The sequence below is a fragment of the Hylobates moloch genome, unplaced genomic scaffold, assembly GCF_009828535.3.
Source record: "Hylobates moloch isolate HMO894 unplaced genomic scaffold, HMol_V3 SCAFFOLD_9, whole genome shotgun sequence".
Taxonomy (NCBI): domain Eukaryota; kingdom Metazoa; phylum Chordata; class Mammalia; order Primates; family Hylobatidae; genus Hylobates; species Hylobates moloch.
The window spans coordinates 82,577,048-82,603,471 of NW_026652284.1; the positions used below are offsets into that span (position 1 = coordinate 82,577,048).

General features: G+C 37.8%; 1 protein-coding gene across 1 annotated transcript in view; it reads right to left on the bottom strand.

Moving 5' to 3' along the window:
* RRM2B (ribonucleotide reductase regulatory TP53 inducible subunit M2B) overlaps positions 1–26,424 on the bottom strand; it is a 36,471-nt gene that overhangs the window by 5,010 nt on the left and 5,037 nt on the right. The window contains 7 exon segments of the mRNA XM_032760155.2: positions 3,644–3,757; positions 4,980–5,084; positions 9,768–9,901; positions 15,043–15,137; positions 15,891–16,024; positions 16,916–17,032; positions 23,127–23,282. Coding sequence (XP_032616046.1) covers positions 3,644–3,757; positions 4,980–5,084; positions 9,768–9,901; positions 15,043–15,137; positions 15,891–16,024; positions 16,916–17,032; positions 23,127–23,282 — 855 coding nt within the window.

The following is a 26,424-nucleotide window of genomic DNA, read 5'->3' on the forward strand; positions in this document are numbered from 1 at the left end:
TTGATGAGGATGTGGAGAAATTGGAACCCTCATACAGGGTGGGAATATAAAATTGTGCAGCTGCTTTAGAAAACAGTCTAGTAAGGCCGGGCGCGGTGGCTCACGCTTGTAATCCCAGCACTTTGGGAGGCCGAGGTGGGCGGATCACGAGGTCAGGAGATCGAGACCACGGTGGAACCCCATCTCTACTAAAAATACAAAAAAATTAGCTGGGCGTGGTGGCGGGCGCCTGTAGTCCCAGCTACTCGGAGAGGCTGAGGCAGGAGAATGGCGTGAACCCGGGAGGAGGAGCTTGCAGTGAGCCAAGATTGCGCCACTGCACTCCAGCCTGGGCGACAGAGCGAGACTCCGTCTCAAAAAAAAAAAAAAAAAAAAAAAAAAGAAAACAGTCTAGTAGTTCTTCTAATGATTAAACATGGAGTTACCATATGATCCAGCAATTTCACTCCTAGGTATATACGTAAGAGATATGAAAACATGTCCACACAAAAATCTATACATGAACGTTCATAGTAGCATTATTCACAATAGCTCAAAAGAGGAAACAACTTAAATGCCCATCAAATGGATAAACAAAATTTGGTATATCCATACAGTGGAATATTATTTGGTCATATAAAGGAATAAAGCATTGATACATGCTACAACATGAATGCACCATGAAAACATTATACTAAGCAAAGAAGAGAACCACAAAAGGCCACATATTATATGATTCCATTTGCATGAAATAGAATATGCAGAATAGGCAAATCTACAGACGCAGAATAGGCAAATCTACAGACACAAAAATTAGATTAGTGGTTGCCTAAGGTAAGGTGGGTAAGGGGAGGAAAGAGGAGTGACTGACTGCTAATAGGGACAGAGTTTCTTTTTGGGGTGATAAAAATGTTCTAAAATAGGTTGTTATGATGGTTGTACAACTCTGTGACTACACTGAAAACTATTGAACTGTACATTTTAAATGGGTGAATTGCATGCTATGTGATTTATATCTTTAAATAAAGCTTTAAATATTTATGTATCTTTTTTCCAAAAACTCATATGCTGTGTGTGGCTGAGTGAAATTCTATGAAATTCTCCATCAGAAATTGTGTGTAAAAAGTGACGGAATATTGGAGCTGTAATACACAGCAAGATACAGTGAAAGGGCACTGAACCAATAGCCATAGACTCACTAGATTTTAGAACTGAAGACTTTTCAAAAAAATTAGATCTAAGTCATTCATGGCATGGACAAAGTAACCAAGACCAAACTAAATTAAGTGGCTTGTTTTTGGTGGTTTGTTTTTTTTTTTTTTTTTTTTTGAGATAGAGTTTCAGTCTTTTTTTCCAGGCTGGAGTGCAATGGCACAATCTCGGCTCACTGCAACCTCTGCCTTCTGGGTTCAAGCGATTCTCTTGCCTCAGCCTCCCAAGTAGCTAGGATTACAGGCACCCACCACCATGCCCAGCTAATTGTTGTATTTTTAGTAGAGATGGGGTTTCACCATGTTGGCCAGGCTGGTCTTAAACTCCTGACCTCAGGTGATCCACCTGCCTCAGCTTCCAAAAATGTTGAGATTACAGGCATGAGCCACTGCACCCAGCCTTATTATTATTTTTATTTGTAGAGATAGGGTCTTGCTATATTGCTGAAACTAGTGTGGAACTCCTGGGGTCAAGCAATCCTCCTGCCTTGGCCTCCGAAGTGCTGGGATTATAGGAGTCAGCCACAACGCCCAGCTCCTACAAGTTTTGATACATAGTAATCATATTGTCATTTACTTTATATTTTCAATTAATTTTTATTTTCATTTTAAATCTCATTTTAAAGGAGATATATGTATATGCAGAGAGAGAGAGAGAAAGGGAGAGTGAGAGAGAGAGAGAAAGAGAGAGTGAGAGAGAGAGAGAAAGGGTCTCACTCTGTTGCTCAGGCTGGAGTGCCGTGGCACAATCTCAGCTCACTGCAACCTCTGCCTCCTGGGCTCAAGTGATCCTCCCAGCTCAGCCTCCTGAGTAACGGGGACTACAGGCATGCCACCAGGCCTGGCTAATTTTTTGTAGAAATAGGATTTCGCCATGTTGCCTAGGCTGGTCTCAAACTCCTAGACTCAAGTGATTCTTCCACCTCAGCCTCCCAAAGTTCTGGGATTACAGGTGTGAGCCACTGCACCTGGCCTAAAGGATATATTTTTTAATCTCTAAGTAGATTAAGCTTTTTGGCAATTTTTAAATCAATTTCTACTGTGATTGCATTAAAAATCTAAGGCCTCTATAATTTCTGCTTTTTAGAATTTACTCAGATATTTTGAAGCTTGTGGAAAAACAAAGTTTTATATTGTGTTTAGATCTTCTTCTGCAGGAGGTGGCATGTTTTACATACCTAGTTAGCAATTTCCCAAAAGGAAAATTAGACCCAAGGGTCAGCAGTTTTCTAATGAGCAGCAGAACATGAACGTGTGGATGTGAGGATATGGTAATGGGTTAAAGAACAGCAAATTCACTGTAAGGCTTAAATAAGCAAATTCATTTTCTAATAACAAAAATATTGGTAAAAGTTATGAACAAACATAATTTCTTTTAATATACATAGTTTATAAGTTTAAGAGATTATATTAATATAGTTATAATCTTGATTTCTCATTAATTAGTAAACACAGAGAGGATCTTGCAACTAAAACGTTAAAATGTAGTTTATCTTACCAAAAAAACCTACACTTCACTTGACTCTTCCATTAAGTACCCGGGTGGTTATCAGAATATAATTCTGCTATATCTGCTAATACAACATTAGCAAGATAGGTAATGATTACCACAGCATCATAGATTTCATAAGGATTCTCATTAAAGACAATTTAAACTTACATTTTCATGACAAGAAATTAAAATCTGTAATTTCTAATTACCACGGTATAGTACATAGCGAATTTCTGTGTTTCATTTAAGTACAAAGTGACCATCTAGTGTGTTTATTATGTGTCTAATATTATTTTAAGTGCTTTAAGTGTATCAACTCATCAACAATCCTTTGTAGTAAATATTATTACTATCTCTATTTTATAGATGAGGAAATTGAGATAGTTAAGCAACTTGCCAAAGGTCACACAGGTAGAAAGTGGTGGAACAAGGATTCAAACCCAGATAGTGTGGCTGCAGGCTCCATGTCTTAAGTAATGGGAAAACCGTACGTGATGAAATTCAGGTACATTATCTCTGATAAATGACAAAAATAACTTGAATAACTCTGTTCAAAGAGTTATATTATGACAGTTAATGTCTTCCTAATAACTATTCCCTATTTAAAAGTACTAACTCCCAAACCACAATATAGACACATGGCGATTTATATGAGGGTGAATATAAATATGCGTATTAAACCTAACTCCTTGAAAATAATCCTATTAAATATACAGCTGCAATTATTGCAAAATAATTTATTGAGCTTGTTAGTTCTAATATTTTACCAGCCTCCTACTTCAGTTATTAATTTTAAATTTCAAAGGATTTTGCAAAACCTTGTTCATACGAAACAAGTCTCTGTCATGGACATTTAAAAAATAGAATAGTATGTTACAAATGCTTTCAGTAAAATATATTTTAGGGTCCTTGCTTTCCTATAACATTTTAACTAGTAGTAACACATTTTTAAACACATTACCTTTGAGAATCCAAGTTCCACAAGTAATCTGTCAGCTACAAACTCAATGTACTGTTTCATCAAAATGCAATTCATTCCAATGAGGCCAACTGGCAAGGCTTCTGTTAAAAACTCCTGGGATGAAAACAAAAACAGAATAAAGTACAAACAAAACTATAAATATGTATTTTCCAAATAGAAACAGGACTTTCGTTTTATTTCTAAGACTGATTTTGTCCAAGGAAAGTATATTAGGATAAATTCTTTCAATGTGGCAAATGATGTCCATATGTTTAAAAACATTTGGGGTATTACTATTCACATTTTTTCATGTTTTCGAAGAGCCAAAATAAATGGAAACGAACTACCACATTACTGGATTTCTTGAAGTAGCAAATATAAGACTCGGATTCATATGCTTTCTCAATAGAAAAAAAAGATACTTTGTTCTAAAATATCTGGAAAAAGATTCAAAGATGATCATCATGAAGAACATGACTATGGAAGGGAGCTGGGAAAGAAAGAAAAACTCAATTAACAATGAAAATGAGAAAAAAGAAAGAAACAGATTTGGGGGTTGGGAGATAAAATGAGCTCCAACCATACTGAAAGACTATACAGTGGTAAAGTGTTAATAGAGGAAAAATAAAAATATATTAACCACTTGGATTTAGTTCTCAAAATGATTAAAGATACCAAAGTGCCTGTTATGCCTTTTTCCTCTTTCAATATACAAACTATGCCTGTTAAACTACGCAGTGTTACCAAAACAAAAGTAATTTTAGAATGATAAAAACACATCCTAAGTACAGAATCTAGCTCTTTCTAGTAAGAAATCCGTACATACCCTAACTTGTTACTTTTCATTAACTTACTTATTCTAACTTGTTACTTTTCATTAACTTACTTATTCTAACTTGTTACTTTTCATTAACTTACTTATTCATTCTATAAAAATTTGTGTATGCTTCAAGCTAGGTACCTTGCTGTGTTATTAAAAATACAAAACAAATAAAAAATCATCACTGTTCTCCAGTCACTAAAAATGTAAAAATACAAAGTTACTATAATTAGCTGATCGTGGCATAAAATTTGACAGAGATCAATAAGACAGAAAAATAGCCCTGAAACAGGTTTTAGTATACATAAAACCTTAATATATATAAAGACTGACTTACTAAAGCAAATTGTAAACTGACATAATAATTGTAATATATCATGTATTGGTATTGTCAGGCTGACCAGAATAAAATTGCTGGTATTTTTATTGACCTACAAAATTTCATGAGTCAATATAATAGTGGTACAAACATCAGAGAAAGAGAGATGTGCTAATTACACAAACTTCCTGGTTTACCTGCTCAATTTTGACAGCATCAACAATGATCTCCCTGACCCTTTCTTCTGAAGGCTTATTTACTAAGTATTGGAACATCAGGCAAGCAAAGTCACAGTGAAGTCCCTAAAAGGGAAGAAAAATGTCATTGTCAAATAACTTTTAATCAGCTATTTGCACAGGGTGATGGGTCAAGCATTGTATAAAGTGGTTCTAGGAATATAACACAGAACTTCTGGAAAATGGAAGAGGGGTTAACAGGACTAGGAACTTCCTTCAAATCTCATTAAATGCCAATACAATAACCTATAATAAAAATTTTCAATGCCAGCAAATCTTAGTTCATCAACATTATAGAAAAATTAATTTATGAACAAACAAAATCTGCAAATAAAAGCATTTTGGAAAGGAAAATAAAGAAAGAAAGCCTGAAATGAAAATTCATTAATTTTTAAATTTCAAAAATAGTTAAGGAATGATTGAAAAATAATGAGTAGTATTTAAATAACGGATGAAACTCAGATTTCAAAAATACAACATTTAAAATTAAAGAAGAAAGGCTCAAGATAAAAATGAATTCAGTTCTAATGAAAATGGAAACTGAGGTGGGGCTCGGTGGCTCATGCCTGTAATCTCAGCACTTTGGGAGGTCAAGGTGGGCAGATTGCTTGAGTCCAGGAGTTCAAGACCAGCCTGGGCAACATGGCAAAACCCAATCTCCACAAAAAAAAAAAAATAAATAAATAAATAAATAAATAAATAAATAAATAAAGTAAATAATACCAATAAATAAGAAAATGGAAACTGAACAATGATGAATATCACCTGAGCCATACAAAGCAGATATGATCTTACAGATAACCAAAAATGAAAATAAACTTGTGAAATACCCCTGAGTATGGTTATACAAATGCAATAAATAGTATAGAATCTTAAGTAATTGGAGAATAGGCGAAGGAGAGTCAACCTACAATAATCAGGACTCCAAAACACAGCATAGATAGTATAGAGGTAAATATTTTAAAAAAAATAGAAAATTTCAAAAATTCAACATGAAAAAAGAGAGAGGTCAGATACAGAAAGATGGAATTCCCAGGCCGGCATGGTGGCTCATGTCTGTAATACAGCACTTTGGGAGGCCGAGGTGGGCAGATTCCTTGAGTTCAGGAATTCGAGACCAGCCTGGGCAACCTGGCAAAACTCCATCTCTACAAAAAATACAAAAATTAGTCAGGCATGGTGGTGCATGCCTGTAGTCCCAGCTACTCAGGAGGCTGAAGCAGGAAGATTGCTTGAACCTGGGAGGTCAAGGCTGCAATGAGCTGAGATCATGCCACTTCACTCCAGCCTGGGTGACAGTGAGACCTGTTTCCAAAAAAAAAAAAAGGAAGAAAGAAGAAATTACCATCAAGGCTGAAAGATGTTAAAGTGTTGATGAAAACTGACAGGTAACTTATTACAGAAAGCAATACCAATCAAAATCCCAATGGAATTGGTGTGTGTGTGTGTGTGTGTGTGTGTGTGTGTGTGTGTATGTGTGTGTGTGTTTGTAATTTATTTTAAAAGGCTTTAGAGCAGAAAAGAAAGGAAAGTACACTTGGAAGAGTCCCAAGCGGGCATAGAGGTCAAGTACCTAAATGGGATTGTTTTTAATTCAAAAGTTAATCTGGAAGGCTGGGCATGGGGGCTCGCTCATGTCTGTAATCCCAGCACTTTGGGAGGCCAAGGTGGGAAATCACTTGAGCCCAGGAGTTCCCGACCAGCCTGGGCAACACAGTGAGACCCTGTGTCTACAAAAATTTTTTAATTAACTGTATGTGGTGGTATATGCATGTAGTTCCAGCTACTTAAGGAGGCTGAGGTGGGAGGACTGCTTGAGCCCAGGAAGTCAAAGCTACAGTCAGCCAGGATCATACCACTTGCACTCAGCCTGGGTGACAGAGAGAGACCCTGTCTCAAAAAAAAAAAAAAAAAGAATAGAATAAACGGACAGAACCTTGTAAGAACACTCTCAAAATAAAAGTTTTGATATTTATCCTACAAATTATTGAAATATGTGAAACTATAATAATTAAAATGGTTTTAATAATTTAGAATAAAATCTGATAGGTCAATAAGGAAGAAAAAATAGCCATGAAACTGATTTTAGTCTAATAAAACCTTAATAGATAATAAAGAAGACAGCGCAAGTCAATGAAGAAAGGATGGATTACTTAACAAGGCAAATTGGAAAAACTTCCCAAGAGTGTTTAAAATAAAATTAAATTCTAACGTATTCTTTACTATATTTATGCTAAATCCTACTTTACAAATTCCAATTGCATTACAGAGTTAAAGGTTAAAAAAACAAGAAAAAAATATGTGTAATTAATTTATCTCTGGAAGTGGATTACATAAAATTTAAGGTTTTGTATGTTAAAAGAACAAAAATTAAAAAGCAAAGGATAAATTGAGAAAATATGTGAAATAAATATAAGCAAATTCATATTTTATATTTGTGCTATAAATATAACAAATGCTATAAACATGTACTTGTTGAAAGGACTCAATCAGTCACTGTACATTGGGAATAAACCAATGAACAAGCAAACATGACCAAGGATAATACACTACTGAAGAAATAACCTTAAAATAGTGAGAGCACTCAGAGTTAAATAAGAAAAATGTTAATACTGCACCAGTAATAAAAGCAAAAGATAAAAGTAGGCAACTACAGAAAAAATACAAATGACTAACATCATTATGAAAAAAGTGTTCAATCTAAGCAATAATTAAACAATGCAAATAAAACCAATAATGAGATACCAATTACCCCTATCAAATTTGCCAAACATTTAGCAAATTAAATTCTGGTGAGAGTATGGTAGAAAATGTTCATTCATTGCTAGGTGGGGCTGAAAATTGTTATAAAATTACTGGAAAAAAAATCTGCAAATAAGTATGTACGAATGGCTTTATAACTTAGTAATTCTACTTTTTGTGATCAAGCTTAGGAAAATAATATAAAGTGAGGACAAAGCTTACATATATGTAAAGGTATTCATTTTATGCTATAGTAAAACAAAAAAATCTGGAAATAATTTAAATTTCTAATTATAAAAGTCAAATAAATGATTCATTCATTAGATTATATATCTAACAAAATTACTATTTTCAAAAGGTGCTTAATGCCACAGAAAAATGATTGCAGTATTTTGCCAAGTGGAAAAAGAACATCTCAACTCCTAAATATATGAATGATTAAAATATGTTTATATATCTAAATAGAATTAAATGTAGAAAAAAGTCTATAAAGAAATATTTCAACAAGACAAATAAATGTGGTTCTCTCTGTGTTGAGATTTTTTATTCTCTCAGTTCTCTATAACAATCCTATATGACATTTCTAATAAAAGTTATTAAAAATTTAAAGACATGAAAAAGCAAAAAGTAATTATATGAAGCATTTTATGGCATTTAAAAAAATACTTTCACATACACTATTTCATTGCATTCTAACAAAATGGTTAAGTTTTATAGTTGAAGAAATCAAGGTTCAGAGAAGTTAAGGATTAGCATAGGCAATAAATGTTAACTGAATGGCTATAATAGCCAAAACATTGAGAACAGAAAGATAAATAAAACAAAGTCCCTGCACTAAGGAGCTTAAAGTCTAGCAGAAGAGAGAAAGAAGAAATACAATACATGCTATGGACTCCAAGACATGGACAGGTTCAGGTTTCAAATGGATACACAAAGGAAAGAGTGGCCAATTTCACCTAATTGATCAGCAAAGTTTTGAGATGTCTCTTCTGAGAAGGTAATCCAAAAAGGTTAAAAAAAAAAGTCGGGGGGCGTGGTAAGAAAGATGGAAAGGGTATAGCAGGCAGAGGGAGACCAGGCTTAGTTACCGATTGGATGTGGCCGAAAAAGAAGCAATCTAAAACGACTCCTAGATTTGAAATTAGATGATTGGAAAAGAAGGATAGAGACACTCAATGAAATAGGAAAAACAGAAGGAACAACAAATTTTTGGAGAAAGATGACGAGTTTGATTTCTGAAATAACAGGTTTGAAATACTTGGGGGAACTTCAAGGAGAAAATATCTAACACGCACTAGCATACGTGGGTTTGGCACTTAGGAAAGAATATCTAGGACAAAGGGTAAGTTTTGGGAGTTATGAGCATTTAGATGGTAGCTGATTCCATTACAGTAAATAAGATCAGCCAGGAGGGCATATACAGTGAAGGAGCAAGGCCAGCGCGGGAACCTAGGAGGACACTGATATTAAGAATGACCAGGAGACTGAGGAGAAACCGTAAGAGACACAGGAGGAAAATGCAGTGTCTTAAAAGCAAGACGATGTGACTTCCTATTTTAACTACCGGGATACTTGTGTCACCACAGCATTTTTCAGGAGAAAGAAAAATAAATGGGCTGGGCACAGTGATTCATGCCTGTAATCCCAGCACTTTGGGAGGCTGAGGCAGGCAGATCGCTTGAGCCCAGGAGTTCAAGACCAGCCTGGGCAACATGGTGAAGCCCTGTCTCTAAAAAAATAAAAAATACCAAAATTAGGCCAGGTGTAGTGGTATATGCCTGTAGTCCCAGCAACAACGGAGGCTGAGATGGGAGGACTGCTTGAGCCCAGGTAAGTCGAGGCTGCAGTGAGCCATGATCATGCCACTGTACTCCAGCCTGGGTGACAGACTGAGATCCTGTCTAAAAAAAAAAAAAAAAAAAAAAAAAAAAGAAAAAAAAGAAAAGAAAAATAGATGAACATCAAATATGAATACAAATATAACTAGAAAAACATTCCGTTCCTTACTTCATCTCTGCTGATGAGTTCATTGGAAAAAGTGAGTCCTGGCATAAGACCTCTCTTCTTTAGCCAGAATATAGCAGCAAAAGATCCTGAGAAGAAAACTCCTTCTACAGCAGCAAAGGCCACCACTCTTTCCCCTAGGAGACATAAAATCGTTTCAATTTTTGAAATATACTGCAAACATTTGCGCATATATATATATATATTTAACAATAAATACCACAACTGTTTGCAAATAAACAAAATACACAAGTTAGTGCCATGGCCAAAGATCTCCATAGGAGAAAATGCACCACCTCTACCTACTGGAGCAGAAAGGTATGCCTCCTTCAAATCCTCTGTCAGATGATGGACTTCTATAGGTCTTGGTGTCTGGACAAAGAAGGACCTTCCATACTCATAACAAGAGGTGATTTACGTGTGTGCCACACATGACTGTGAGTGCAGGTACATAAACATGTGTGCAGTATGTATACGTGTGTGTGTACTGGACTGGAGAGTAGAAGGTAGACTTTATGACAAGTGTCTTCCTCTGAAAGGAGGAGAGGTTGCTTAAGTTTATATTTTTAGAAACCTATGGTATCTTATAGACCATCTGCAAACATTTCAAAAACCATTGGAGTGTATCTGCAATTTAAAAAAAAATAGATAAACCCAACTGAGGATAATAATATATCTATTAGATAAAATGTCCCCATAACATAAGCAAAAATACTGTTTTCTGCTAAACACAAAAGGACCAATTTTAAAGGTCACTCATTGTTAGGCAACAACTTCGTAGAAATCCATCTCCTATTAATTAATTGTCTACAGTGGCATCTTATCTGTAACATCACGCAGGATGATCAGAGCTCTAACCCAAAAGGTCATTCACAAGGTGCTTATGACACCACACTGCATATGCTTGAGAAAAGTATCTATATATGTCTAAGGAGAAAGGTTTGGTCTATAATACCGTGAGATACAGGCAGCTGAGTGCTTGAGTGCATTACAAACCTTTTTCATAGGTGACATCACGGTTTATACCTCAGTACATGTCACAGGACCACACACAAAGAAGTCACTTAATAAACAAGTCCTGGACTGACTCAATGGAACCTATATAAGCACTAGATGAGAGAAGACATTAAAATCCATTCTAGGCCAAGTGCTACAGTGGCTCACATCTGTAATACCAGCACTTTGGCAGACCGAGGAAGGAGGATCACTTGAATGCAGGAGTTAGAGACCAGCCTGGGCAACACAGCAAAACCCCATCTCTACAAAAAATTTAAAAATTAGCTGGGTGTGGTGGTGCACACCTGTAGTCACAGCTACCCGGGAGGTTGATGTGGGAGGAATGCTTGAGCCCAGGAGGTCAAGGCTGCAGTGCGCTATGATCACACCACTGCACTCCAGCTGGGTGACAGAGTGAGCCCATCTCAAAAATCATCATCATCATCATTATTCTTAAGATAGAGACTTGTCATTAGTTTAACATATAACTTACTATATCTTTTATCTTACTATTAAGATAACTTATTGATACATTTTTAATTGACACTAAGGTAACATCGTAAGGATAATTATCTGTCAGGGAAGTATACGATAATTAAATACAAACGTGAATAAAAGAAAAATTGATATTTTAATTTTTATTAGAGACAGTGTGGGGTCTTGCTCTTGTCACCCAGGCTGTAGTGCAACGGTGCATTAATAATTCAAACAGTCTCAAACTCCTGGGCTCAAACAACGCTCCCACCTCAGCCTCTGACGTAGCTGGGACTACCGGCATGCGTCACCATGCCTGGCTAATTTTTTTATTTCTTTAGAGCTAAGGTCTCTCTACGTTGCCCTGGCTGGTTTGAACTTCTGGCTCAAGCCATCCTCTCATCCCAGCCTCACAAGTAGCTGGAATTATAGGCACAAGCCACTGTGCCTAGTGGAAAATTGGTATCGTAACCATGCTATACATTAATATGAATACTAAAGAATGAAAATCATAACATAGTTATAGAAGGCTGTTCTTTTTTGGAGAAGATTAAAGGATTATAAGTGGTACATTTTACAATTTTTTGAGAACATATGTGAAATAAAAAGAGGGTTCCGGAACATTTATCCTAAAAACTATAGTGAATGTAAAGGCGTCATGATTCATTTTAGAGAGGGGAAAGTCGGATATATTTTTAAGATACAGCTGACCTCTATGATGGCAATGTACTAAGATTGTGTAGCTAATACTTTTTGAGGCTTGAAATGAAATTTCATTACATATATTAAGTTTTAATGTATATATTTGTTTTAAAGTTCTTTAAAGATATTTTAAAAATTAAACAGGATGTCTCAATTTTTAAAAATCTATGCAGATACATATAATTAGGAAAATTTTTGCTCTATAGGAATTGAATCTCCTTATAACATAAACTTCCAAACTAATAATTTTTAAAGAAATATTCTTAGTTTCTCTTTAGATAAAAATAAAGGCTTATAAGAGTCTGGATATAAGGAAAGAATAGTTGCTACGCTGGATCTTAGTGCAAAAGGCACTAAGAAGGTCACCAAAAATGTTAGGCAAAACCCTAAGCCAGATGAAAGAGCTGCCCTTTTCAACTTATAGCTACTAACGGTGCAGGTAGCCCAATCAGTTCATGAAACAGCACTTCCTCAGCTGGTTAAAGGAAAGCAGCAGTGTGCAGCAAAGCAAGGCGATATTTCCATGTTACTGTCTTTTAGCTCCACTCCCAAAAAGGAGAGCCACCAATGCACTCTTCACACTTTCCTCTTTCCCTGTTCCACTCTACACCCATTCAACTCCCCTCCACAATTTTAGAACATGTTCTTTCCTCTGAGACCCTAAATTAGAACCTGAAATGGAGTTTCCCTTGAGATTAAGCAATAGGGACAATCTAGCTGGAGTCCTCATGTAGTTACATGGTGACTGCCAGCCTTCTCTGTTTTCTCTATTTCTACATTGTCCTTCTTGGGTAGTTCATGAAATACATGCTTTCCGTGGGCCTGCTCGTCATTTTTCATCACTGCCTATCCATACTAATATTTTCAGTGTATATGGAACACTCTGCCTTTTCCCTTCTTTTTTCTCTAAAGCCAGCATTTCCCAAAGTGTTTCTGAAGCTCCTTGTGAGGGAATCAGCTAAATACAAAATGCAGATTCCTCAGTCCCACCTGGGCCTCCTACATCAGTTTTGGCAGGATTCTTAAGAGTTTTTCCACAAATTCTCCAGATGTCTTTTACATATATTGAGAACCAGTGCTTTTCTCATTCCTATTTAAATTTTTTTTTTAGAGTCTGGGTCTTGCTCTGTCACCCAGGCTGGAGCACAGTGGATCATGGCTCACTGTAGCCTCAAACACCTGGGGTTAAGTGGTCCTCCTCTCTCAGCCTCCCAAGTAGCAGGGTATACAGGTGCATGCCACCACACATGGCTAGTTTTTAAATTTGTTGTAGAGATGGGGGTCTTGCTTTGTTGCCCAGACTGGTCTTCAACTGCTGGCCTCAAGTGATCATCCTGTCTCAGTCTCCCAAAGCACTGGGATTATAGGCGTGAGCCACCATGCCCAGCTGCTTTTCTCATTCTTGAAATGAACTGAAGGCAAGGAAGCAAACATATCTGCTTCACCCTGGTATACTACATGCTGGCCCATATACGCACTACATCACTGGTTCTTCAGTGTGGTCCAAGAGTCCCTGAGAGATCCACAGACCCAGGAGACCTGTGAGGTCAAAACTGTTTTCATAATAACATTAAGGCATTATTTATTTTTTTAACTACCGGTCTCTCATACTTTACAATGGTATTTTCTAGAGGCTACATGACATATCCATAATAATCTGAAAAGCTAAATAAAATATTCCTCCCTTTTCTAACTATAATACATATTTAAATGAGGCATATACTACATACATATACACTGCAATAAATCGAATACAAAGGCAGATATGGTACTCCAACTGTTTTCTATTCAGTCAGACATTTAAAAGACTTATAGAAATTTAAAAGCATGCTATTCTTTTTTTTGGAAAATATAGAAACTTATATAAAAGTGTTATCTGTATTAAAATATAATGGGTTGATTATTGCTATCTTAGAATGCACTAATATATAATGGGTTGATTATTGCTATCTTAGAATGCACTAATAAATGTTTTTAAATTATCTCAATGTTAATTTCTAATGCAAAAATATCAATACCTATAACCTACCCAAATAAAGGCATTTCGGAGTGCTCAATAATTTTTAAGAGTAAAAAGGGGCCTGAGACCAAAAATTTTGAGACTTGCTTCCTCACATAATGAATAAAACCAGAAAGTAAAGAACACCAACTGAAAATAGATAAGAATGAGATGGATACTTAGAGCTATCCAAATGAAATATATAAATATTTTAATTAAATTTAGTAAACATTTATTGAGCAACTACTATGTATAAGACATAATATGACACACTTCCTTAAAAAAATGCTATGGGATCTCAACTCAGCCAGAAGGGTGTTTGCATTTAGCTTACCTATGAAAAATAAGCCTGTTATTACGAATTGTTTTTGTCCTAGTTGATTACACTAATCTTTAGTTTTTGAGAAACTAGGTATTTGTTTTCTGAAAAATGTTAAGATTTCACTTGCTTTAAATTTCTAAAATAGGCCAGGCGCAGTGGCTCATGCCTGCAATCCCAGCACTTTGGGAGGCCAAGGTGGGCGGATCACCTGAGATCAACAGTTCAAGACTAGCCTGGCCAACATGGCGAAACCCCCATCTCTATTAAAAAATACAAAAATAAGCTAAGCGTGGTGGCAGGTGCCTGTAATCCCAGCTACTCGGGAGGCTGAGGCAGGGAGAATTGCTTGAACTTGGGAGGCAGCAGTTGCAGTGAGCCAGGATCACGCCACCACACTCCAGCCTGGGCGAAAGAGCAAGACTCCGTCTCAAAAAAAAAAAAAAAAAAAAAAAAAAAAATTCCTAAGATAAACTTAAAAGCCAGGTACAAACTGCGAATTGCTGTAATACTCCTGTTATTGCTATGTGACTGACTCCTGTTTAACTGTAATTATGCACTAACAACTTTTCAACTTCCAACTTATTAAGTAGAATAGGTAACAGCTTTATTTTACCACCACTTTCTAATTAATTATTAGGAATAATTATTTTGGTAAAGGTGCATTTGAGACATTTGTGCTCCTTTTCCATGCTGTAACTTTGATTCATACTGGATAGTCACACCACATAAAATACTGTCATATCACCTGAGGCAAATCTGATCACACATAAATTAGAGCCACATACCAAAAGTAGATTTTCTATCTGCTATCCATCGCAAGGCCCAATCTGCTTTTTTCTTAACATAGGGCATGGTTTCAATTGCATTAAATAAAAATTCCCTGTAAAAAACAAAAGAATGAACACCAAAGTTATTCACTTGTTTTTCTTTTTTTTTTTTTTTTTTGAGACAGAGTCTCACTCTGTCACCCAGGCTGGAGTGCAGTGGCACAATCTCGGCTCACTGCAAGCTTCACCTCCCAGGTTCACGCCATGCTCCTGCCTGAGCCTCCCGAGTAGCTGGGACTACAAGGTGCCCACCACCACACCCGGCTAGTATTTTTAGTAGAGACGGGGTTTCACCATGTTAGCCAAGATGGTCTCAATCTCCTGACCTCGTGATCCGCCTGCCTCGGGCACCCAAGGTGCTGGGATTACAGCCATGAGCCACCACACCTGGCCTCACTTGTTTTTCTTAACTGGACTAAACTTAATCAGAGATAATAATTGTAACTCTATGGTATGCTACCAGATCTGTAGTTTTTATATATTTTTACATGTCCATTTGAGAAATAAAACTCAAATTATTGGTTTGAATCTGGTCTCACACAAAACCAGCTAAATTTGAGTATTCAATTTCTAAACAGAAGATGCTACTGAACAGTTCTTAAAGATAAAATATCTAAGGGTTAACTGGTTCTATAACAAGTTTTTTTTTTTTAAACCCAATACATTATTAAGCAATAGAAAATATTATGCTCAGAAACTTCCATACTTGAATAATATTTCCTTAACATTGAGTTTTGGAATAAATTCTGATCTGAACATAACCAAGCCATAAGCAGTATCTTGTGTAAATAAAATCCCAACAATACCTTTTCTTGGGATCTCTGATGTAAGTGTCTATCAGCAAACTGTACATCTCTGAGTGAACATTCTCGATAAGAATTTGAAAGCCATAGAAACAGCGAGCCTCTGGAACCTGCACCTCCTGACTAAAGCGCTCCACCTGAGAAGATAAGGGAAACAGATATATCCAGTTCTATAGGCTCTCATTAAACACCGCAAATCAGAATCTGGACATCAGCATTATCACTTAAAAACTGCCTGTCATGTAACAAACAGGTCAGAAAGACCTTCTGGATTATTTTAAGCAGTATCCTAGGCAGTACTGTTTATCCGTCAATTCTCCATGGTAAATTATTTGCATAGTATATTCTTTTTTTTTTTTTTTTTTTTTTTGAGATGGAGTCTCACTCTGCCACCAGGCTGGAGTACAGTGGCGTCATCTTGGCTCACTGCAACCTCTGCCTCCCAGGTTCAAGAAATTCTGCTTCAGCCTCTCAAATAGCTGGGGCTATAGGCGTGTGCCAACACGCCCAGCTAATTTTTGTATTTGTAGTAGGAATGGGTTTTCACCATGTTGGCCAGGATGGTCTCAATCTCTTGACCTCGTGATCCGCCCACCTCGGCCTCCCAATGTGCTGGGATTACAGGTATGAGCCACCGTACCCAGCCTATCTTTCTAATTCTTTTTAAAAAGAAATTATGCCTCCTGATCAACCATAATCAAGTTTTAAAATGGGGAGCCAGAACCCAGTGTTCTATTACAGAGCTCCAAAGGTTATTAAGGTGCAAGTTCTCTATTAAGCTTACTATCTGAGGGTAAAAATCAAACTCATGTTAATGCACTGTAAATAGTTTTGACTGGTATCATTTATGCTTGATTTAATAATAGTTTGCTGGTCAAAGGATAAGCAATTCATCAGAAAAACATTTTAAGCTTCATCTAGTTCATTTTTTAGACATCTTGTCTTTGGCTCAATTTAATAATCTTACTGACATTATCATCATTTAACTGCTAAAGGAGAACAAAAGTTAAATCAAGCAAAAATCTTACCAAATTTTCATTTACAATTCCATCACTGGCTGCAAAAAAGGCTAAGATGTGAGAGATGAAGTACTTCTCATCTGCTTTAAGCTTGTTCCAGTGAGGGAGATCCTTTGATAAGTCGACCTGGAATAAAAAGATTTTCAAAAATTTTAATTTGGAGTTAAGTTCTTCTCAACGTGTTTGGGAAACTAACTTCTATTGTTAGGTAGGAATATCCCACTACCAGTAAACTACGGAAAAAGAAAGATGTTAGCATTGCAAAGAAATAAAAAAAAATTATGTTAATAAGTGTATTATATTCAGGATTTTTGTTAAATGGGTAGATTATAGCTACTCTTGGTGGGGGAGGGGGAACAGCTAAACTATGTGAGGCAAAGGAAATGTTAATTTGTTACATAATGGTAACCATTTTATTATATATGTATCTTATAACATCATGTCGTACACCTTAAACATAAACAATAAAATTTATCTTTAAAAAATTACAACGGAATTGAATTTTCTGGCTAATTAAGAAGCTGGCCAGGATGTACTTTAAAAATATTCAAATTAACATAATCTAGTGGCACTGGAGCAAATGAAAGAAGGGCTAAAAGGGGAGGGGGAAGAGTAAAAACTAGTCAAGAAGGCACTGAAGTGAATAAACTAATGAATCTCAACAGTCACTGCTTTAACATTTTATATAATATTTGCTATAGTGTTAGATAATTAGGCACTTATTAACCAACTGTAGCTGCTACTTTACTGCCAGGTAATCAGTCTACTTTTATATCCAGAAGTAATGCCAGGCAGGTAACAACCTGAGTTTTGTTTTGTTTTGAGACGAAGTCTTGCTCTGTCACCAGGCTGGAATGCAGTGGCATGATCTTGGCTCACTGCAACCTTCGCCTCCCAGGTTCAAGCGATCCTCCTGCCTCAGCCTCCCGAGTAGCTGGGACTATAGGCAGGCACCACCATGCCCACCTAATTATTTGTATTTTTTAGTAGAGACAGAGTTTCACCATGTTGGCCAGGATGGTCTCGATCTCTTGACCTCATGATCTGTTCGCCTCGGCCTCCCAAAGTGCTGGGATTACAAGCATGAGCCACCACGCCTGGCCTTGTTTTGTTTTTTTAAAGAGATGGGGTCTCACTATGTTGCCCAGGCTGGTCTCAATCTCCTGGCCTCAAGCAATCCTCCTACCTCAGCCTCTCAAACTGTTGGGATTACAGGTGTGAGCCACCACAGGTGGCCAACAACCTGGTTTTTAAAGCAGTTTATACGTAGGTATGGCTTCCATTGGGAATGGAAATATTTTTGAAAATGTTTATTAGAATTAGTCTTTGGAATTAAGGGAGATGTACTTTAGAATTTGGTGAAAACTGCAATTTAAAAATTGTCTATTTTTTAATTTTTGAGACAGGGTTTCACTCTGTCACCCAGTCTGGAGTGCGGTGGCATAATCTCAGCTCACTGCAATCTCTACCTCCTAGGCTCAAGCAATCCTCCCACCTCAGCCTCCAGAGGCACAGGTGGGACCACAGGCACACAAAACCATGTCTGGCTAATTTTTTGTATTTTTGGCAGTGACAGGGTTTTGCCATATTGCCCAGGCTGGTCTTGAACTCCTGAGCTCAAGTGATCTGCCCACTTCAGCCTCCCAAAGTGCTGGGAGTACAGGCCTGAGCCACTGTACTCGGCCAAAAATTATCTTTAAATGTACCTTCCCTTAGTCAGTTCTGGGGGCTATAACAAATTACCATTGACTGGGTTGCTTAAACAGCATACTTTTATTTTTCTAACATTTCTGGAAGCTGAAAGCCCAAGATCAGGATGCCAGCATGGTTGGGTTATTGGTGAAGGCCCTCTTCCTGATTTACAGATGGCCACCTTCTTGCTGTATCCTGACATAGCAGAGAGAGAGAGATCATATCTCTCATGTCTCTTCTTATAAGGGCACTAATCCTATTCATGAGGGCTCCATCCACATGACCTAATTACCTCCCAAGGCTCCACCTCCAAATACCATCACACAGCATATGTAGACATCATTTTGATAGGGACAGGAGGCAGGGAAATTCTGGGCAGAAGAAGGTAGTCCCTGGCGAGGACTCCACCCTCAATCCCGGAACTGCAGCCCAAAGTGACAACATGTATTCCTGTTTTCCCACTCGAATGTTGCCTTTTCCAAAACCACCCATGGCCCCACTCCCCCACCCTGTGCCCGTAAAAATCCCAGGCTCTACCAGCAGAGAAGAGGAGAGGAGAGGAGAAGAGGAGAAGCAGCTGGATGTCAGAGACCATGGTTGGACGTCAGAGAGAAGCAGCTTAACTTCAGAGGAACAGCTTGACAGTATTCCTTTGGAGAGGAGTCAGCCGGGGACAGCCAGACAGACTCCAGGAGAAGATTATTCTTCCACTCCATCCCCTTTCCAGCTCCTCTTCCCACTGAGAGCCACTTTCATTGGCAATAAAATCCTCTGTATTCACCACCCTTCAATTTGTTCATGTGACCTGATTTTTCCTGGATGCTGAACAAGAGCATGGTTGCCACAGGTGTGGATGCTAAAGGCTGTCACACTGACCCTCTGCTCTCACTGGTAGAGACCAACTGCCCCATGTGAAAAGGCAGAGGGCCCACTGAACTGTTAAAACTTAAGCCTTCCACGAACAGCAAAAGCTAAAAGAGAGTTAACTATAACACATTCCTTCTGGGGCTTCAAGGGTTGTGGGTACTCCCCACAGATGCTGCCATGAGGCCTGCATGGAGTTTTGCTCCTGCCGGTGCCCAAAAGAACTCACCCAAGCTCCTGCACCTGCTCACCTGCATGCTCCCTCCCTCAAGGGGCTGAGCGCAGTGGGTTCAAGTGAGTGGAGTTTGCCCCTGCCAGTGCCAAAGCAGCCAGCTAGCTCCAGAGTGCGCATTCCAGTTCCCACCCGCAAAGGGATCAGAGAAACTATCCTGCTTCAATTTTGTCAGAAAAATCTTTTAAATATTTTTCATAATTAACTTCATAAACAGTTGAAATATGTAATTGTCCTTGTCTTTTGCCTTTGTTTTATTTACTCTAACAAACCCTCGGCTGGGCACGGTAACTCACGCCTGTAATCCCAGCACTTTGGGAGGCTGAGGTGAGTGGATCACGAGGTCAAGAAATTGAGACCATCCTGGTCAACACAGTGAAATCCTGTCTCTACTAAAAATACAAAATCAGCTGGGCATGGTGGTGCGTGCCTGTAGTCCCAGCTACTTGGGAGGCTGAGGCAGGAGAATCGCTTGAACCCAGGAGGCGGAGGTTGCAGTGAGCCAAGATCGTGCCACTGCACTCCAGCCTGGCAACAGAGCGCAACTCTGTCTCAAAAACAAAACAACAACAACAACAAAAACCCACAAAGCCTCAAGCCTCAATCTCTTTGACCTTTCCAAAAAGGACTAATGTCCCAACCTTTTAATCACATGCTATTTTCCAAATCCTTTTTCCCACTAATTTATTCTTTAAGTGTTTGCTGAGCACTTACTGCACACCTGACACTGTGCTAAGCACTGGGAATACAACGGAGCAGGGTGGAGGAAATATTTGTCTTCATCTTTTAAAATATGCAACCTAAAAATCAAGTTCTGTTCTATTAAAAGCTCAACTCAGGTTTAACTGAAGGACATCTTCTTCATTCATATATATTATAACCCCTCAGGTGTTTTTTTTTTTTTTTTTTTTTTTGAGACAGTCTCACTCTGTTGCCCAGGCTGGAATACAGTGGCATGATCTTAGCTCACTGCAGCCTCTGCTACCTGGGCTCAAGCGATTCTCCTGCCTCAACCTCCCGAGTAGCTGGGATTACAGGCACCTGCTGCCACGCCTGGCTAATTTTTGTATTTTTAGTAGAGACAGGGTTTTACCATGTTGTCCATGTTGGTCTCAAACTCCTGACCTCAAGTGATCTGCCCACGTTAGCCTCCCAAAGTGCTTGGATTACAGGTATGAGCCACCATGCCCAACCTCTTATATATTATATATTTGATATTAAATGTTAATATTGTAAGATGCTTCCTTTTAAATATTAAAATTATCTCTTTGAACACTCAGTTTCAAAGGTCTTGTAAATTTTATTTACACTACATTGGAAATATTCCCTTCCTGCCTAGCTTTTTCTTATTTGAGCAAATTCTCAATTTCATCATTTAAATACTGATTCCAAAGTAGACAATTATCATAATTGCCTGAGTGGCTTTAAAGAAAAAAGTCCCAAACCCCAGACTTTTGTCTTTTGATCAGGGTTTCTGTTGATCAGCCATATTTAAGAATGAAGCTCAACCATTTAAGCTGACTAAATGGTAACTTACATAATTTGTAAATGAAAAATATGTGGAACTACAAATGTGTTTATCTTCAAAATATGTATTTGAATCGTCCTATAATTAGCTACAAAACACATACCAACCTGTAGATTTCAGTTTTTAAAAATTAGTGTTGCTTTGTTACAGGTCATATATTACTTCTGCTAAAAGATGCAAGTTAATTTCCAAATGAATTTCAAGAATCCTAAGAATCCTAAGTACCCCTTTTAACATAATGAACGAAAAAGCCACCTGTGTATTCCACTTGTTCTCTGGACCGTATCTAACAAAAAAACTTTCTAAAAACCACAGACAGTTAGGGACAGTCAGGTGTGTCGAGCATTATGACCACGTATGAAAATATTGGGTGTCTGTTTTTGTGTGGTTTGGTTTTTTGCTCTATATGTCAACTATAATATAACAAAGATGTTGACAATATAACACTACAATATAACAAAGATGGGTAAGTGGGTAAAATTAGTGTAATAGAAGCTTCAAACACTGGTGCCTTCTGATTTCTAGGTTAAATTTTCCCCCTTCTGTGCATAAAATAATAGTTTACATTTATTTGGTGCTTACTAAGTGTCAACTACCATTTTAAACATCTCATAAATCCTCATAACAACCTGAATAGCCAAGTACAATTAGCCTAATTTACTGATGAGGATACACAGAGAGGTTATGTAACTTTCCCAGTTCCATAGCTAGTAAGTAGTGGCACAGGATTTGTACCTAGGCAGTCTGACCCCATAGCCTGCATTCTTAACAGCATGTGTTTAACATTTATAGAATTAATTTCTTGAAAAATAGATTCAAATCTATCTATCCAAATAGATACATCTATCTATAGAGATACATATACAAACATATACAGAACAAGAGTGCTGTACAGGTATCACCATCATATTTAAAGATCAAGACAATAACTATTTGTTCAGTTAGACTACAGGGCAGTCATTTTCATGACCATTGTCCTTACCAACCAGCAAATATTTTCTAGTTTGCTGTGTTCAACTGATCTCCTAGGTGGAATTAACAAAAAGCATTCTACAGCTGATCTATTAGTGGCAACTCTGTCACATTTGATGTAGCTGAGGGCAGAGCCAAATTGGGAACAGCACTGTGAGTTCCACCTGGCTGACTCGGGAGTGAGTCCCCAGCCTAGAGGATCAAACTCTTCATGCAGCGGCTCCTTTTGTACAATCAGATAAATCTCTCAATTGAAAGCAGAGTTGCTACAGCTTTCACTCATTTTCTGACTACAGCTGCAATTTTACTTATTCTGCTGATCTTATAAGACTAGTCAGACAAGTCTTACTTGGCTATATCAAACTAAGTCTGTTTAAAAATAGAAAATGTTGGCCGGGCGTGGTGGCTCATGCCTGTAATCCCAGCACTTTGGGAGGCTGAGGCAGGTGGATCACAAGGTCAGGAGTTTGAGACCAGCCTGGCCAACATGGTGAAACCCCATCTCTACTAAAAATACAAAAATTAGCCGGGCGTGGTGGCTGGCGCCTGTAATCCCAGCTACTCGGGAAGCTGAGGCAGGAGAATCACTTGAACCCGGGAGGTGGAGTTTGCAGTGAGCTGAGATCGCGCCACTGCACTCTAGCTTGGGTGACAGAGTGAGACTCTGTTTCAAAAAAAAAAAAAAAAAAAAAAGTCTAATACATTGGAAATAAAAATCTGGCAGAATTAGATGCCATTGTTGCAGCAGAAAACTTGTTTATAGATAGTAATCTAAACTAAAACATTGAGATCATCGTATTTAGTCTCAGTAATTCCAAAACTTATCTTCTACAACTGATCTTCTTCAATGTATAAGTTTTTCAATATCCTGTAAAACAAGAAGGAACACTGCACTATAGGACATGAACGCTCATGGAGGCAATGCCACGTACCTCTTCTGCTGTCCAGAAGGAAGCCTGTGCCTGTTTATACATTTTCCAAATATCAGGGTACTGGATTGGAAAGATGACAAACCGGCGAGAACTCTTTCTTAGGAGTGGCTCTTCATTTGACTTTATTTCATTTTCGTTGGTATCTGAAGATGATCTCTTTGAAAAATAAGTACAAACATGCCTTTTATACAGACATTTCTTCTTTATTCATACCTACACATACATCTAGGGAAGTCAGGGAGACGGCATTGGTTTGAGAGCCCGCCTGCCTGGGTTGAATCCTTACTGTTACCTGGTAGCTGACTAATACTGTTAGGAAGTGTGTGTGTGACCATAGGAAGCTGCTTAACTTCTCTAACCCTCAGTCTCCTCAGCTATAAAATAATTCCTGCCTCATAGGTTTATTCTGATGATTAAAAGTGCTTTAAACAAAGCCTGGTATATAGCAAGCACTCAAAAATTAATGTAATTATTGCTAGTTTGAGGATAAGTACAAAGCTAGACCCATAAATGTCATCATGATGGGCAAATTTCTAAGTTTGTGAACCAAATGTCCCTTTAGAGCCTCTCTGATATAGATTGCTGGAATGAATAAGCTACTGGTATAAGCTACTTTAATGTTTTTTCTTTCTACTCTTCACTGAAATACTATAATACTTATCTGAAAACTCATTACCTACAACTTAACATTTGTTCATCTTAACCTTCTGATACTCCAATTTGTTACTGCTATTTACATTTTAACATCACTGCATATGATCTCACTGTGGGCCATCTCAAAGCTTTGTGAATAAAGTGAGAAACACATACCTGTATTCACACTGCTTCAAAACATGACTGCACGCTAAGAGCAAATGGTGCCATGCATATATTTTTAAAATAGTGGGAACATCAGAAGAGAATCAAGAGTCGCACATGTGTGAGAATGAGTATAAACAAAGGACATACAAATAAGCTAAACATGTATAAACCAGGATTAGAACACCTACAAATTCTAGACTCCTAATCAAAACTGTCTCTCTCTACTGTGACAGGCCCGTTATGTTCCTTACTCCAGCGTCCACCCATTGTCACCTCGCCAAAGCAAGTGTTATAGCAGAGGAGGCTAAGGCTTAGCAAGAAGAAAGGCCAAAATACAAGCACAAGGCTATTCAAATACAGGGGGGTTTGCGTGCTTTCTACCTACTGCCATCACAGTACAGATGGTCTTGATTTTAACTACTTGTTTAAAGGTGTGGGCCTCCTCAGATACAGCACTTGAGCCCTGGAGAAGAGGAACCAATTTTTATTTGTTGTGATGTTCCCAGAGCTTAGTATCGTGTCAAGCACGTTTGCTAAGTAAATGGGCTGCTAATTTCTCTTCTTCCTGTACTCAGATTTCTAGGTATCTTTAGAAAATTTTAATTTAACATAGGACCACAATACATCAGTGAGACAACCCAATAACCACTAAAATCAATCACATTTTCCCCTCTTCACATCACCCCAAAGGCCTGGGTTAGGTTCCAGATATAAGTACATAGCTCACTGCAATTTAATTCCCTGTTAATTGTCTATATTATCCTGTGCTTCTTGAAAGTAAAAACCATTTTCACCCTTGTAGAATCCCTTGTGCTTAGCACAGTACCTGGCACTTAGTTGGTACTCATTCCACAAATATTTGAGCAATTTTTTTTAAGACTGGGTCTTGCTCTGTCACCCAGGCTAGAGTGCATAGATCACAGTAGTGTGATCATAGATCACTGCAGTCTCAAACTCCTGTGCTCAAGTGATCCTCCTGTCTCAGCCTCCCAAGTAGCTAGGACTTTGTGCACATATTGCTACACCTGGATAATTTTTAAATTTTTTGTAGAGATGGGGGTCATGCTATGTTGCCCAGGCTGGTCTCAAACTCCTGGCCTTTGCTATTTTTGTTACTGAAATTTGGGATATACTCAAAGTATGAAAGTTGGGAACTTCCATACTTTTGTCACTGAAAGTTAGGAAGGACAACACAAGTAGTCACTCTTCAGCACCAAACGCCCTGACGATGAATGAAGTTTTTAAATGATGATAAATAATTGATCTGCTGAAGACTAGTACCTTTAAGTTAGAATGAAAGTCACATTTGTATATACATTCTCCTGTTCTATCCTGATAACCTGTAGACTGTTAAGAGGAGAAGCTGGATTAGGAGTGTGTATGAAGGATTTTTGCAATGTGAAGAGAAGGAGGTTAACCAACATCAACCTTTGAGCTGGGCTAGAGATGACATATTATTTCATAATGCTTAGATACGTGCACAAACATACATTTAAATACAATTTCAGAAAGTATACGCATCTTGAAACTCTAGGCTCTCCAGAGTACCCTCTGTGAACCTAATCTAAGAACCCATATTTTAGAAGAAAAAAACAATGTGAAAAAAGATATGATGGGCCGGGCATGGTGGCTCACGCCTGTAATCCCAGCACTTTGGGAGGCCGAGGTGGGTGGATCATGAGGTGAAGAGATCGAGACCATCCTGGCCAACATGGTGAAACCTCATCACTACTAAAAATACAAAAATTAGCTGGGTGTGGTGGCGCGTGCCTATAGTCCCAGCTACTCAGGAGGCTGAGGGAGGAGAATCACTTGAACCCGGAAGGCAGAGGTTGCAGTGAGCTGAGATCACGTCACTGCACTCAAGCCTGGTGACAGAGCAAGACTCCATCTCAAAAAAAAAAAAAAAAAAAAAGATATGATGGTATGCAACATTTTTGAAGAACTAGAAGTAATTTTCTAAGTCTGGACTTGATGGTAGTGGGGGACAATGGGAGGAGATGAAACCTAAAAGGCAGCAGAGAACACTTCCCAGAGAACTCTGTGATCCCCGTAATGTCACAAACACCAGGAGAAAATTTCACTTTTAAATGTTTTTATCCTTTTAAAATAGTAATAAAAATAACCAAAACAAATGTTTTATACTGTACAGCAACGAAATCAGCAAATCATCAATGCATAAACTTGTGTTTCCAGGTTATCTTTCTTTTTTTTTTGGATGACCTCAGATGAAAGTTTCTCTTGGTATCTCTGCTCAACTGAAGAATACCATGAGAGTGAAAAATAGGCAGTTAAAAAAACAAATAAAAAAGCCTGCAACCATTTGTATGGATTTTTCAGAGGTGAACCAAGCTTTTTATTTTTTTTTCCAAAACCAAACCAAATTGAAAAAACAATATTTATAGTGACAATAATACAGTAGAGGCCTTATTATGCAAAGTGATCCAAACAGGTAGTTGAAAATTGGCTAAAGGTAGGAATCATAAGAAAATGGTGT